This window comes from Ptiloglossa arizonensis, chromosome 8, assembly GCF_051014685.1.
Source record: "Ptiloglossa arizonensis isolate GNS036 chromosome 8, iyPtiAriz1_principal, whole genome shotgun sequence".
NCBI classification, from domain to species: Eukaryota; Metazoa; Arthropoda; class Insecta; order Hymenoptera; family Colletidae; genus Ptiloglossa; species Ptiloglossa arizonensis.
In genome coordinates this window covers 16,272,088-16,285,910 of record NC_135055.1, presented here as the reverse complement: position 1 = coordinate 16,285,910, position 13,823 = coordinate 16,272,088, and the positions used below count along the sequence as shown (strand labels likewise).

General features: G+C 31.1%; 4 protein-coding genes across 9 annotated transcripts; 2 read left to right on the top strand and 2 right to left on the bottom strand.

Annotated features, from left to right (window-relative positions):
* Positions 1 to 111: 111 nt before the first annotated feature.
* On the top strand, positions 112 to 2,757 carry LOC143150261 (T-cell activation inhibitor, mitochondrial). 2 transcript variants are annotated; one of them, XM_076318412.1, is made up of 8 exons: positions 112 to 391; positions 462 to 576; positions 839 to 1,233; positions 1,315 to 1,627; positions 1,703 to 1,803; positions 1,846 to 2,007; positions 2,163 to 2,294; positions 2,365 to 2,757. In XM_076318412.1, the coding sequence occupies exons 1-8, from the start codon at positions 369 to 371 to the stop codon at positions 2,597 to 2,599; spliced, it is 1,476 nt and encodes a 491-aa protein (XP_076174527.1). In that variant the 5' UTR covers positions 112 to 368; the 3' UTR covers positions 2,600 to 2,757. The 2 variants fall into 2 exon arrangements, with proteins under 2 accessions (XP_076174527.1, XP_076174528.1); XM_076318413.1 differs by having other exon boundaries at positions 114 to 391; positions 1,864 to 2,007.
* Positions 2,758 to 3,563: 806 nt separating this feature from the next.
* LOC143149930 (trafficking protein particle complex subunit 12) lies at positions 3,564 to 5,621 on the bottom strand. 2 transcript variants are annotated; one of them, XM_076317807.1, is made up of 2 exons: positions 5,376 to 5,612; positions 3,564 to 5,277 (listed from the first exon to the last, which is right to left on the bottom strand). In XM_076317807.1, the coding sequence occupies exon 2, from the start codon at positions 5,015 to 5,017 to the stop codon at positions 3,716 to 3,718; it is 1,302 nt and encodes a 433-aa protein (XP_076173922.1). In that variant the 5' UTR covers positions 5,018 to 5,277; positions 5,376 to 5,612; the 3' UTR covers positions 3,564 to 3,715. The 2 variants fall into 2 exon arrangements, with proteins under 2 accessions (XP_076173922.1, XP_076173921.1); XM_076317806.1 differs by having other exon boundaries at positions 3,564 to 5,621.
* A 532-nt stretch (positions 5,622 to 6,153) lies between these two features.
* On the top strand, positions 6,154 to 11,782 carry Patsas (palmitoyltransferase Patsas). The gene is made up of 10 exons (XM_076318400.1): positions 6,154 to 6,476; positions 6,748 to 7,001; positions 7,104 to 7,218; positions 7,300 to 7,425; positions 7,504 to 7,949; positions 8,030 to 8,279; positions 8,365 to 8,537; positions 8,624 to 8,789; positions 8,881 to 9,080; positions 11,504 to 11,782. Exons 2-10 carry the CDS (start codon positions 6,820 to 6,822, stop codon positions 11,538 to 11,540), a joined length of 1,695 nt encoding a protein of 564 aa, XP_076174515.1. The 5' UTR covers positions 6,154 to 6,476; positions 6,748 to 6,819; the 3' UTR covers positions 11,541 to 11,782.
* Ced-12 (engulfment and cell motility Ced-12) lies at positions 9,596 to 13,376 on the bottom strand. Of its 4 annotated transcripts, none has more exons than XM_076318395.1 (8): positions 13,071 to 13,376; positions 12,408 to 12,743; positions 11,957 to 12,250; positions 11,451 to 11,879; positions 10,955 to 11,371; positions 10,452 to 10,889; positions 10,057 to 10,363; positions 9,596 to 9,976 (listed from the first exon to the last, which is right to left on the bottom strand). In XM_076318395.1, exons 2-8 carry the CDS (start codon positions 12,537 to 12,539, stop codon positions 9,813 to 9,815), a joined length of 2,181 nt encoding a protein of 726 aa, XP_076174510.1. In that variant the 5' UTR covers positions 12,540 to 12,743; positions 13,071 to 13,376; the 3' UTR covers positions 9,596 to 9,812. The 4 variants fall into 4 exon arrangements, with proteins under 4 accessions (XP_076174510.1, XP_076174514.1, XP_076174512.1 ...); XM_076318399.1 differs by having other exon boundaries at positions 12,408 to 12,710; XM_076318397.1 differs by lacking the exon at positions 13,071 to 13,376 and adding an exon at positions 12,778 to 13,051 and having other exon boundaries at positions 12,408 to 12,710.
* Positions 13,377 to 13,823: the final 447 nt, after the last annotated feature.

The following is a 13,823-nucleotide window of genomic DNA, read 5'->3' as shown; positions in this document are numbered from 1 at the left end:
CATACATATCTATATATCTATATACATATTTATATATGTATATATATGTATATATATGTACATATTCCACCATCGATTAGATAAAAAGAAAGAGGTTCAAGTCCAATGTTACATCGAGTTTGTATTCTGACACGATGGAAAATCAGTCACTTCGAAGAAGTTATATATTAAACATTTAGGAAGATTATATGCCTAAAAGATCATATTCTGCGGCTAACGAGCTTCCAGCTCACTAGTTGTATGCAATTGTATGCGTGTAATAGGGTGTTGGTGAGTTCGATGAGTGATAAATGCAATGTTTATCGCGTTTTAGCTCGCAAACTGTCGTTTGATATGAACGTGTAATGACATTACGATAAATTATAAAAATGTTTTGTACAATAGGGAGATGGTAAGCAAATTTATTTGATTAAATCATGAGAATATAATTACATTGTATAACAATTGTTTTTTTTTGACAGCTTCTACAAAAGAGATGCCATGAGGGCTTTAAGTACGGGCGAAGTGTCCACTGCACTTCGACCTTTTTATTTTACAGTTCACCCTGATCTTTTTGGACAATATCCTACACAAAGAGTAAGTGTAATTTTGATCGTCAAACGAATTTAGGTAACTTCTAAAAAATAAATTTCTAAATTGTAAACGATTTAGATTGACTTAGCAGCGGCAACGCAGTTTATTGTTTAATTATATTTAGAATTATTTATAGAACAAAGGAAGGTCGATGATTATTCTACATATATATTGACATAGACTATATCAAAATTTATATTTATCGAATTTAATTTTACCAATCAGAATGGGACAAATTATTTCAAATGTTATTTGAATGTTCCAGACAGTAAATGAAAATTCTTTGAAACAATTAAGTTCAATTATAGAAAATTTACAACAACAAAGACCTGTAAGACCTACTACCTTACCATTTTATTTACGTTCAAAAGATGAAAAAGAGGTCAAGGCTGGTAAATTTACTCTCGTAAAAATACAATTAAAAGAGAAAGATCTGAGGCAAACTATACTCTCTATTTTGAAAACATGTGATTTGCCAACTACATTTGTAGACAAAATTGAAGAACAAAAACCTTTGGAGTCTACAAAATACAAATCGAAGTTCTGGCAAAGAAAAGGAACTACAAGAGAAAACATAGATTTTTCAGAATTAGAAGATGATCCTATTTATGCATCTATTATAATGAAAAAAAAAATTAATTTAGAACCAGATACTCTTAAGTAAGATCAATATCAAATGCATTTTCTCATTTAAGTAAATAAAATTTATTTCAAAAATTTAAACAAAATATTATTGATTAGGGCATATTTAGAGAAACATATTAACGAAGTACATGTTAAGTTGGAAGCATGTAGGCCAATGCGAGAAGAAGTACAAAAACTAGAAAAGATATTATGCTCAGAATTAGGTTTAAAAAATATTATATGGGATTGTGGATGGAATATAGCTCATTATAGAGGCTGTTTACTGGCCTTCAAGGCATTAGTTGAACATCATCCCAAACCAATGGAAGTATTAAAAAATAGAACATTAGTGTTTGCCAATGATACAGGCATTAGTCTAGAGGGAAGTGTTATGTTGAATTCAGGTGAAGTCAGAAATAATTGGCTCGATGTAAGAATAAATTGTTAATTTAATAGAATATTTATAAAATGCATGTCATTTTATTAAAGGAACCCTTTTTTATAGCTAATCAAAAATGTTCAAAAGCATGATGTTGTACTGTTGAGATTACCAGCTTTTGAGAAGGCAGTTTCACAAGTACTTCTTGACATAAAAGTTGGTCGACGGTGCGTAATACAACACATTAATTGAGTGACGGTAAGGCTCAGAGTACTCTATATGTGCAGGAAATTCATGCCGAAGGTAATGGTTAGCCAGTATGAGCGTCAACTGAGGCAACTTACTACAACCCTCTCAGATTACCGAGGAAGACGAAACTATCCGAAAGTGTGGCCAGCCAATTTATCCGCTTACGAAATTGTAATCGAAGCGTTAGTATTACTTGAAGTATTTAATATTTTATATTTAATATATTTGCGTTTGGTTTTTATGTAAGTATGGGATAAATTTAATTAGTACATTTGTAAGTATCTAATAATAAAAATTTAAGATACGATATAAATGATAAAAGAAGCTTTATTTTCAGTGAAGCAGGTCCATTAATGCTCTCTCCTACTGGACAATTTATAGTTCCATCTTCATGCCCAAGTTTCCTTTTAGTAAATTTTATTACTGAAAACTTAGAAGAAGCTACTAAAAGGTTACATCACTATAACAAGTATGATTATTTTGTGATCTTGCAAAAAATGTTATTTCTTTGTACTATTATATATCGTATTTTGTTGCAGCGTTAAACACATAGAACACGAACTTCATGATAAAGCAGTTCAAGAATTGGGTTTGATTGCGCTCAATAAGGACGATAGTATTACTCCAGATCTGATGATACAATGTTGCGAACGTTTACTATTGCATAAAATTGTTTTAGCACCCCTACTAGAAGGTGTCATGCTTTGGGTGACACATTATTATTCAGTTATGAGCGATGGGGTTTTATGTATACCTTGGGATTGGAAACTTTAAATTTCCTATCTAGAGTTTTCTCCAATCCTTTCATATTCTTTATCTTTATACTATTATTAGAATAAGAATATGTTGAACGTTTGTACAAATTATAATTAATGAATAATGTACAGATTATATATATGATAAAAAAATTATACATACTATTTTTGTGAGCAGTTTAAATATACAAAGAATAAAAAAAAATACTTAGTAAATGATGTAAAGTAAATGACTATATAGTTTTTAATTTGGAAAATTCAATGTACTTTACATGATATACTTGCATGTATCATTCTTACACAACTAATCTTAGCATATTGCATTATAATTTTAAATTGAAATAAACAATATAAAATGACAAACGCTTTATAAAACTGTTGTCAATCAAAACAAGAAAAACGTATACAGATAAATAAAAAAATTTTTTAATTTTATAAGAAGAGATAAGAAGAGATAAGAAGAGCTGAAAGTTTTAAGTGTTGTTTATCCAGTCATCCCTTAGAATATAAAATATATGTATGTTCTATTGGATGAGAGTCTGTTGATAAGCGGGACTTCGAAAACTTTATTAAACTCTTAAATTATTTGTGATTTTGGAAATAATGTTTCAAGTTCCATCTGTAAGAATGAATATAACGTATTGTTAGAATACTTTTTGATACCGATAGGTTCAACAGAACCGTAACTAATGGAAAATGTGTTTTCTACGTTTACCGACTTCAGCAGAATATAGTTTCCCAAACCACCGCTTTTAAATTGAGAGGTCGCTCTAAACCAGTGATATTTCAAATCAATAGTCCCAATTAGTTGAGGTAAAATATCTCTATTATATATCGTCCGAGTTTGTACATTTCTCGAAGCTTTATTTAACTTGTCGGTGTTTAAAAGGAACAATTTCTAATGCATCATCTGACGCATCAACTGATTAATATTATCAAATTTTGCTGTGAAGTTCTGCAACAGAAATAATGACACTTATGGAAACTGATGGAAATTAATTTTTATTGATAAACTTTACACATTGCTTAATGTAATCACTTTTATAAATAAATAACAGATTTAATATTTCTCTTGAGGCTTACTGTATACTATACATGGACGAATAAAATAGTTTCTTTAAAATTAGTATTAATTTTACAGAGCAAGTTTTAGACAATGAATATCTATAGCATCTCCTTTATATCTATTTAGTTGGCTCAATAGATGTAATTTTGGCTGTTCACAGTGGATTGTATGTAATTCATATGAACTGCATATATTTAGTAGTATAGGTTCTTGTAAACTTTTTACAGGGTTTTTTGCAATTGCACTTTCATATAAGTGTACTGCTGCTTTTAGTTGTCCTGTATATAAAAGGCAAACAGCCATATTATTAATTAACGCAATGTTTGAAGGATCCATTGCAGCTGCAGCTTGGAAGCATCTATATGCATCTTGAAAAGCATTTTGTGCTACTGCCATTAATCCTCTGTCCATCAACTCTCTGACAGTTAAACCACTCTCCTGTTTATGTTGACTGATAAATAATTTCTCTGCTGCTGAAACATCTCCCAAAAACAAATGTAGTCTTCCAATACTAGATTTTAAAGCATCCAATTGTTCAGTAGTCCAATCTGGAAAGTCGCATAATTTTTCTAAAATATCTACAGCGAGTACATAATTCTTCATACTGACTGCACAATTAGTGATAGACATAAGGATTCTTAATTTTCTGCCTTTCCATAATCGTACAGCATCCTCTTGTTCAGCTGTACCAACTTTAACACGAGATCCATCTCCGCCAAGTCCAGCATTAAAATTTGATATTATCTGATTTACCGTCGCTAAGAGCTTAAATAAATTATCCAATGCTTGTTTCGGTTTTCCACAATGTAATGGAATTTCAGCTAAAAGTAATCTAAAGGAGAAGGAAGCCATAGAACCTGGTCTAGTACCATAAAGTTCAGGATAAAATGTAAAATACATATCTGGCTTATCTAAATTACCAAATGGTTTCGATTCATTTTCTAATATATCTATTTGTCTGAGTTTAGTCAATAAAGCAAGTCTTGTGTACCATAATTGCAAAGAATGTGGAGTGTGTTTGCTAGGTTGATTTATTTTGCCATGTCCTTGAGCATATACTGCTAAAAGCCTTCCTGATAAATTTATCGCTGCTTTGTAACAGCCAGCCTGTATTAAGTTTCTCAAGCCACGTTCATCCTGTGTTACATCTGAAGCAGTAAGTACATTTCTGTGAATATTTTCGTCTTCACCTAGAAAGTGAATAGCAGTAGTTTTGATTAAATCCGGCATGTCTCCCTGTATTGCAAGTCCTGGCATTGTTAAGTTATCACTGTCAAGCGAATTAGACCCACTAGTTGATGTGGCAATACTTCGTAAGACTTTTCTTGTTTGTTCAGAAGGTATCCAGATATCTCTATGCATATCGTTCATAACACTATGATCGAGTCGCTCGTTACCGAGTAATACACTACTCTTTAAAAATTCATTCGAACGATCTGTTAGTAATTCGAAATCTGGAATTTGGTTTCCAGAACTTCTTTGTACTTCGAGAAAATCTTGTTTTTTAGGTGAAACAATTTCGTCAAAAATTGTACGGGACGCATTTTCAAAATAACGACTAATATCGGCTTCATCGTTTGTAACCTCTTCAAGAATTTCAGATTTCGGTTCCACTGATGTTTCATCCCTTTCTGTCATTTTACAATTAACATTTGAATTCATTTCTTTCTCTTCGTTTAAATTAATTTACATAAATTTATATAGATTTGAAAATTTTCATAAACCTTACATTATATGAGATCTTAGACGTCAAATGTCAAAATCAGATGGAGACATATTGCCACGAGGTATGTGTACGAAAGAAAGTGAAATAATATGTACTGTGTAACACGAATTTATGCCGTATGAAAGAAAAGTCACCAGTTCCCGTTTATTCCGGCTATACTTTCATCAGGATATGCTTCTAGTTGTCGCACTACTGAAATGTTGGATAATGTTATGTACTTTATACAAAAAGCAGTGATAATCGCAATGAGGAACAAAAGAGAAAGCAAAAAAGAAACTACTTATTCAATTATTACTTAGCACAATACACTTATATTAATGAACAATACAAATTTAGAGCATTGCAAATGTTTTTTAAATATCTCGGAAATTAAATATTTCACAATTCTAGGAATCCGCGAAATTCGAATACTTCCTCGAACATGATGTTCTCCTGATACCAAAGTTCGAATATGTGACAAAATATCTTATCAAAATTTCGAAAATTTTATTTCGCGGATCTTTTTGGATATAATGTGACAATTCTTGGAATCTAGGGTATTTTGAAAGGAGTAAAGGAATAGCAAAATACAGAAACTAAGTAAATAATATTGATCTTGTTTAGTTTTAAATTTAACTTTATTTTTATTAAAACATGTTATCTTACAAACAGAAATCTAAGCCGGCAGAGTTTGTAAATATAATCTATTAGAAAGTAGTTTTAATTCAAATTTTGATCGAATAAATATGATTAAATGTAAAATTTTTATAAACGTTAAGAGGTAACACAGCAAGTTTTGCGTTTCGTGTGATTTTAGTACGCAGGCGTTCATTCAACCACGGTATTGATTTGAATGCGGAATATCAAATAACGATAGTCGGAAATGCGGACGTTGCTTCTCGTGACTCGTCACATCGTTGTGTTCTAACGAGGCTATTGTTCTAGAATTTATCATAGTGAAGGAAAAAGTGTGTAATAAGAAGAGTATTGGAAAACATGGTTGGACCAAATGTTTCGTTGTGACTAACCGTTCCGGAAGGTGGGACAACCTCTACACAGGGCGCATCCTTCAGGACACCTTCCGAACACGAACGTGTAAATACGGAACTCGCAACGCTTTGTAAGGTAAACTAAAAAAATCTTTATTTTATATAAATATAATATACGCAATGATAACATAATTGAAAGCTTTAATTTCATTACATACGGGACATAAAGGCACAAACCATATCATATTTTTGAAACTACCGCCAAGTTTTAATTTGTAATACAAAATAAATGCAACTATTTTTAAAAATAGTATTTGGAAATAGTATTTGATATCTCTTTTAAACGGCTATAATGCTCATTTATATTGTTAAGTATATTTGGCTGAAAATTGAATTCATCTTTTTAGGTGTATCCTGTGAGCCCTGTTACAGGGCCTGGTGCAGCAAGATCTGTATGGGAACTAAGTCCCGATCCCGACATGGTCGGGCATCTACCAAACACTCCAATTTCTAGCACTACCCATCAGAGTCATGGATCTGCTAAAGGCACTGATTTACAGACAAGAAATGGTCCAGATGACAACATTTATACAGACGAACATGCTCCAGGTCAAACACCATCCGATGAAACAAAAAAGATTTTTGAACTTCTTAGATCTGGGTTAGATTAGATACTTTTATTTCTTTTATTTTTTTTACGATTTTATTTGTATAATTAAGAATAAACTGAAAAATAATAAAAATACTTTAAACATGTTTTTAGCGAAATTGGAGCTGTTGATGAACTGGTAGAAAAAAATGGTTTAAGTGTATTAAGTGCAAGAGACGAATGGGGATATACTCCTGCCCATTGGGCTGCTTTAGATGGAAACATTGAAGTTAGTTATATTTCATTAATTCAGATAAAGAATAGTACATATTTCCTTGCATTGAAACAATAATATTTTATCATCCAACAGGTAATGAGATACTTAATAGAACGGAATGGACCAGTTGATCTTTCTTGTCTTGGAACACAAGGACCAAGACCAATACATTGGGCTTGTCGTAAGGGTCATAGTGCAATAGTTCAATTGTTGTTAAAAGTATGTAAATTAATAAAACTATTGTACATGAAATCATAATTCTTGTCCATCAAAATTTGTATAGTTTCTGTTTTTCAGGCAGGAGTTGCTGTTAATGCAGCAGATTTTAAAGGTTTAACACCTTTGATGACTGCTTGTATGTTTGGGAAATTTGCAACAGCAGCATTTTTATTAGGATCTGGTGCATTGGGACATTTAACGGACATAAATGGTGATACTGCCCTTCATTGGGCTGCATACAAAGGCCATGCAGAGTTAATAAGATTACTTATGTACAGTGGAGTAGACTTACAAAAGCCAGACTATTTTGGATCTACACCACTACATTTAGCATGCCTTTCTAGTAATGTTAGTTGTGTCAAAATACTTTGTGAAAAAAGTAAAATTGAATTAGAGCCTCGTGACAAGAATGGTAAAACACCATTACAGTTAGCAAAAAGTCACAGACATTCAGAAATTGTAAGAATACTACAAGCTGAACAAAAACGAAGGGCTAGATGGATTCCACCTATCAACGAACTTTGGTTTATATTATTATATTCTTTGTCAATCATTATTAAAAATATTATGTTTCTTAATATATTAACATTTGTTTTCTTTAAAGGGCGCTACTATTTGGTGGAGCTGGAAACAGTAAAGGTCCTATATTACTATTTATGATATCTGTTTTATTATGGGGATATCCAATGTATCTACTAAAATGTATCCCATTAACATGGAACCTTTTGCGTGGCAGTCATTATTGCTTTATTTATTGGAATATTGTTATGTGGATTTCATGGATTGTAGCAAACAGGAGGGATCCTGGCTATGTACCACAAAACAGTGATACCTACTATAGGGCAATTAAACAGGTATTGTTTTATGGTTTAATTATTACTCAATAAAGATATCAATACAAACTATTACAATATTTAACGAAATTGTCCTTATTTTTAGATTCCGTATTTTGATAAATGGAAAAAAAGGAATGTATTATTATCTCGATTGTGTCACAGTTGTAGATGCTTCAGACCTTTAAGAGCTAAACACTGCAGAATCTGTAACAGATGCGTTACATATTTTGATCATCACTGTCCATTTATATACAATTGTGTCGGTTTAAGAAATAGGTGAATAATAAAGTATTATAATTGTATACACATCTTACACATAACTTCTATAATTATCAAATATCATTGATAAATTATTGTTTCAGAATGTGGTTTTTCCTTTTTGTTATGTGTGTAGCAATAAACTGTTCATTTACAATTTACTTCGCTTGCTACTGCATGGCAATTGAAGGAATTCAATTATTATATGTGTTGGGTGTATTAGAAGCTTTGGTCTTCTGTGGACTTGGATGGATTTTGACATGTACTTCGGTAAATATAAAGTATAACTATAATTATATGTCAGCATCAAAAAGTAATCCAGACTTATCTAAATTTACAATGATCTGTGTTTTTTGTATAGGTATTGCATGCGTGTATGAATTTGACCACAAATGAAATGTTTAATTATAAAAGGTATTCATATTTAAGGGACAAGAAAGGAAGATATTTGAATCCATTTAGCAGAGGTCCTGTCCTTAATTTTATTGAATTCTTTCTTTGCCCACCAAATCATCAAGCAAACGACCCTCAAAATTACCATATACTTTCAGAGGATATTATGTAAGATATTGTAAATTGTGATTACCATTTTACAGCAGTGTGGCACTTGTAGAAAATGTAAAAATATTATTAATTATGCAACTAATACTATTTTTCGGAATAATTGCAACATATGTACCTGCACATGATCAACATTGTTACTGCTTCTAATATTATCACTTTTTATCTATATTATTCGTAAAGCATGTTTCAATAAATAATTTATTAATTTATATTTTTTAAATTTATTACACCACTAATATTATAATTACTTTAACAAAATATCTATAAAAAATCAAATAATTAAACATGATTTCAAATAAAGTCCCATTATAATTACAATCGGTTGATTAAATATGTTGCTATGGAAACAATAAACAATATTAATTTTTAGATTCATTCTATCGTTACGACATAAAAAAAAATATATCGTTGTAGAAGTATCAAATTGATATATACAAATACTTTTAAAAATTTTATATATAATTTGTATATGTAAAATATAAAATATATCTTTGGTAAAATATACTGCGTCTTCTAATATAATTAAAATACTTATGTTTCAATCCATAAAGTAATTGAAAACCTTGAATATTGTATAAAGATAATATGAATAAAAGTACTAAAAATGATTCATTTGTATAAAAATTGTCATCTAGAATAAAATATTATAGTCCTAATTTTTAGAAATATCTGAATCATATATGCCAGTATAAAACTGTTATAACAATTTTTGAACGCAAATAGCAACTTTTACTTCAATTCGTAACAAAAGTCGTAATTTGGTGGTGGGTCAGGAATAGCAGGTGGATCTTGAGGTATATCGATTTCTTCTGCATCTAAAAGTCTCAATTTAATATCCATAGATAATAATGTTTCCAAATCATTGTCTGCCTCTTTACTAGTCATTCTATTGCCTGTAAATAAATTTGTTTTATTTGTTAAATTTGTAAAAAAAAGTATTACATAATTTACATATGTAATGGCTACTACATACCAAGCAAAGCATTAATGCCATCAGTCCAGTAATCAAAAACTTCTTCATCAGGAGCAACAAAGTCTAGACTTGAAACTTCAACAGAATCCAAAATTAAAGAAAAAGCTAATTGATGCGTGGTTTTCCGCCTTTGTAAATCTTTCATATGAGGACAATCTCTACCAGTTAATAAACCTCGAATTTCAACTACAGCTAGTTTTGTAGGAAGCTCATCGATTGTTGGTACTGATTTTTCATCACAATCTCCATAATGAAATACTTTGTGATTAGGTGAAAGTCGAACGTACCAAAATTTGTCCTTGATTCTCTGTGTACATTACAGTTTTTGTATAATGCATAATAAATGTTCTGGCGCATGTAATATTTATTTCTTTTTAAGGAAAAAAAATAGATACCTGTCCTCTTGCACTGTATTTCATAAATCTAGTGCCTTCTACTAAAAAACCTAAGCGTTGTTGCTGAATGAGTTCTAGAATTTCTGGTGTAATTTGTTCTCTAAGTTCAACAATTGGTCTTGTATGACTTTCCCACTCTTCTCTACTAGTTCTTTCTTGTTGCCAAAGATTAGTAATTGTTGAATATGTTAATTGTTGTAATTTATTTTTAAATTTATCAAGCCCTGTAGGCTTGCATTGAAGTGCTCTAGTGATTTGTTCTCTTACAACAGAAAATACTTTTACAAAATCTTCAGTGGTGGCTCTCATCTCCTTCCAAGTTTTGTTTAATAGCACTATACATACACAATAGAACTCCTCAAATGGATGATCGTGGGTAAAAAACATTGGATGGTACGATTGACCTTGTTCACTAGGTGCTTCTCCAATACGTAATACCTAATTAAATTTAATAATATACATAATTCAATTTAATTATTTAATATTAAACTTTATATACTTACTTCGCAAAGTAACTTAACTAGCTCGACGCTCGTCCTTCCGAAAGGACACTCGTGTTCATCTGCTCTGCAAGAATTTTCTAAAACAACTTTAGTATAAGCTTCTGTATGATTACGTGCAAAATAAACCATGCAATCTAGAGCAAGCATGCCAGGAGGAGTTTCCGTAAAATCAAGAGCAGGATTAATGTCATATTTAAAACCCAATTTTTTATAATCCTTAGCATAAAGGCCTTGTTTCCGAGCAGTTAGGTCTCCACCAGCTGCCCCTTCTGTGTCAAAAGCAATTCTTCGAAGCTCTTTAATTTTATCGTGTGCATCTTGATCTTGAGGATCCATCTTTGTCATCATTCGTTGTTCCCATAGACTTAACATTAATGTTTGCAATACATATAATTGATGTGCCATTTCTGCACCAACCTGCATAAGAAATATGTTGTACAGTAAATATATATGAATATTGTCTTATAACAAATGAAAATATTTTAATACCTCGTACCTGACCAGTGGACTGTATGATGTTTGTTAAAAAAACATTTCTAACTTGTTTAGATTGAAGAGCTGCAGCAACAGACCTACGCTTGGATAAATCAGCCTTAAGGAATAAGGCATTTATCAGAGCTATAGCATTTTGTTGTATTTGCGGACGCATACTTTGTAGATGCATTACTAGGTTGGGAAAAGTCACTTCTTTTTCAACTTGTCCATATTTTCCAGAAGAATTGAGTACTATATTTTCAAGAATACTAAGCGAAGCTTCAATAATACTAGTATCTTGAGTTACAGCCTGATTGTTTACATAGCTGGCTACTTTATTAATAAAAGATGTTTCTAATATATCCCATGAAACAATTCCATGATCCATAAGTTCTACAAATGATTGAAGTGAATATGCAAGTGCATTACCTTTATACTTTTCTCCTTCCACCTATGAAAAATATATTAAGTAAATAAGAAAATGAAACAAAACAATTACATTGAACACTTTATCAAGACATTGAATACCTGTGATATAATTAAAGCTAATCCTTGTTTATTAATAAATTCTAATGCAAATGTCATGTCTGTACTGAGGGTGCTTAATTTTTGCAGAGCTACAGTCTTTTCTTCCATAGTTCCATTGTTAAGTTTAGATAGAATATCACTGGCTGTTTTAGAGGGAGACAACTCCAATTTAAGAATACTGCCATTCTTTACTTCATTACGATTCTTCTCTGTGATATAATTTTGATTATTACTTTCGGTAAATTGTAACGAATATGATTCAGGATCTGAGAGACCCCACCCATTGCATAATTCCTAATAAACAATTGAATTTAGTACGATTAAACATTTTTACTCCATAAGTAATTGCTCCAAAATCTTTGATAGGAAATAATTGTTTTTAAAAAATTTCAAAAAAAACATAACACTGCAATTTTTGTGGTATATTAAGTTTAGTCTCGGTTTCAAGTACCTGAATAATTCCGGTTAGTGGATGCTTTTGATTAAATAAAATAAGTTGTGGTACTTGTTCTGTCATTTGAACAGCGATTTTTACAATGTTAGAATCCTTCTGGACCGGCATTTTTATTGTCTGTGTGTACATGAAGGAATCAGGAACAATTTTTAATTATTCGAATCAAGTAGTCAGATATGATAAACGTCAGCCCAGTCTAACTTAAGAAATGTTACAAATTTGACGTTTCTCTTGTCACAACGTAATAACCACCATGCTTATTTTCTTTGGAGCACAAGGCAACTAACGGACGTATCCCCTCTAGAATTAATGAGAGGAAGTGATTTTTAAGGCCTGAAATGAATGAAGTACTAAATGTAAAACATACTGTACAGGCGCTTGTGTCAATCTTTATATGAATTAATATGGTTGGTGGGTGAAATTCTAGGATGGTTTGAGGATAAGCCTTTCTGCTAAGCAACCCTATCGCACTCCAAACGATATTTAAGATAGACGTTATACCTCACAAGAGTAGGTGTTATACAATCTGAAATACCGACTTTATAAAATGTAAATGGTTTTGAAGCAACTTCTACATTTCAGAACGGAGATTTAAGAAACCATAGTCTACTAAACCACCATAGTCGGTACAGATTAGAAAAGTTGAAAATCATTCCTTACCATAAGTGACGATTACATTAAACCTATCGGTAACAAAAGATATTGTAAAAAAATGTTCCATTCTTTCCACAAATGAATGGATCAATTGGATCAATTTAGGAATATGAAATTAAGAATATTTTCAAAGTTATATCTAATATAAGAGTTTCATAAAGTTTTCCAATTTCCATTTAGTATCAGACTTTTATTCGGTAATAGGTATAAATTATATTCTAAAGAAGGAATGGTCAAACAATAATTGTAACTTTCATATCTCGTTCTTTGACATACAATTTCAGATTACGTAAAAGGAATGGAAGGAAAGTAGAAAAGAATAGTTAAGAAACCATTTTAAATTCGCAACTGATTAGCTCGGCATTATCACGTAATACCATCTAAATTTAATATTTGTCAACGTCACTCTAATTCATATACGTGACGTCATTTAGCAGCAAAAAGTGGAACTATTTCTCTACAAACTTGGGTATTTTCCCGACGAAGGCGCAAATTTTAGATACAAAAGTAGTTCGGCCCGCTCACCGGTAGATGGCAACACTATTTTAGTGACAATTTTTTTTAATAGCTAACTAAAGGAGAGAAAAATTAACTACATTACATCACTTGAGAAGATAGAGACAAACCTAAATATAATAATAAAACATACGAACTTAAATGTAATCTTACTTTAAATCCTGTTCATTCGATGACATACAAATCTATTAAATGTAGTACAAATTCATGTATATGACAGAGTATTAAAATATTTCGTTGAAG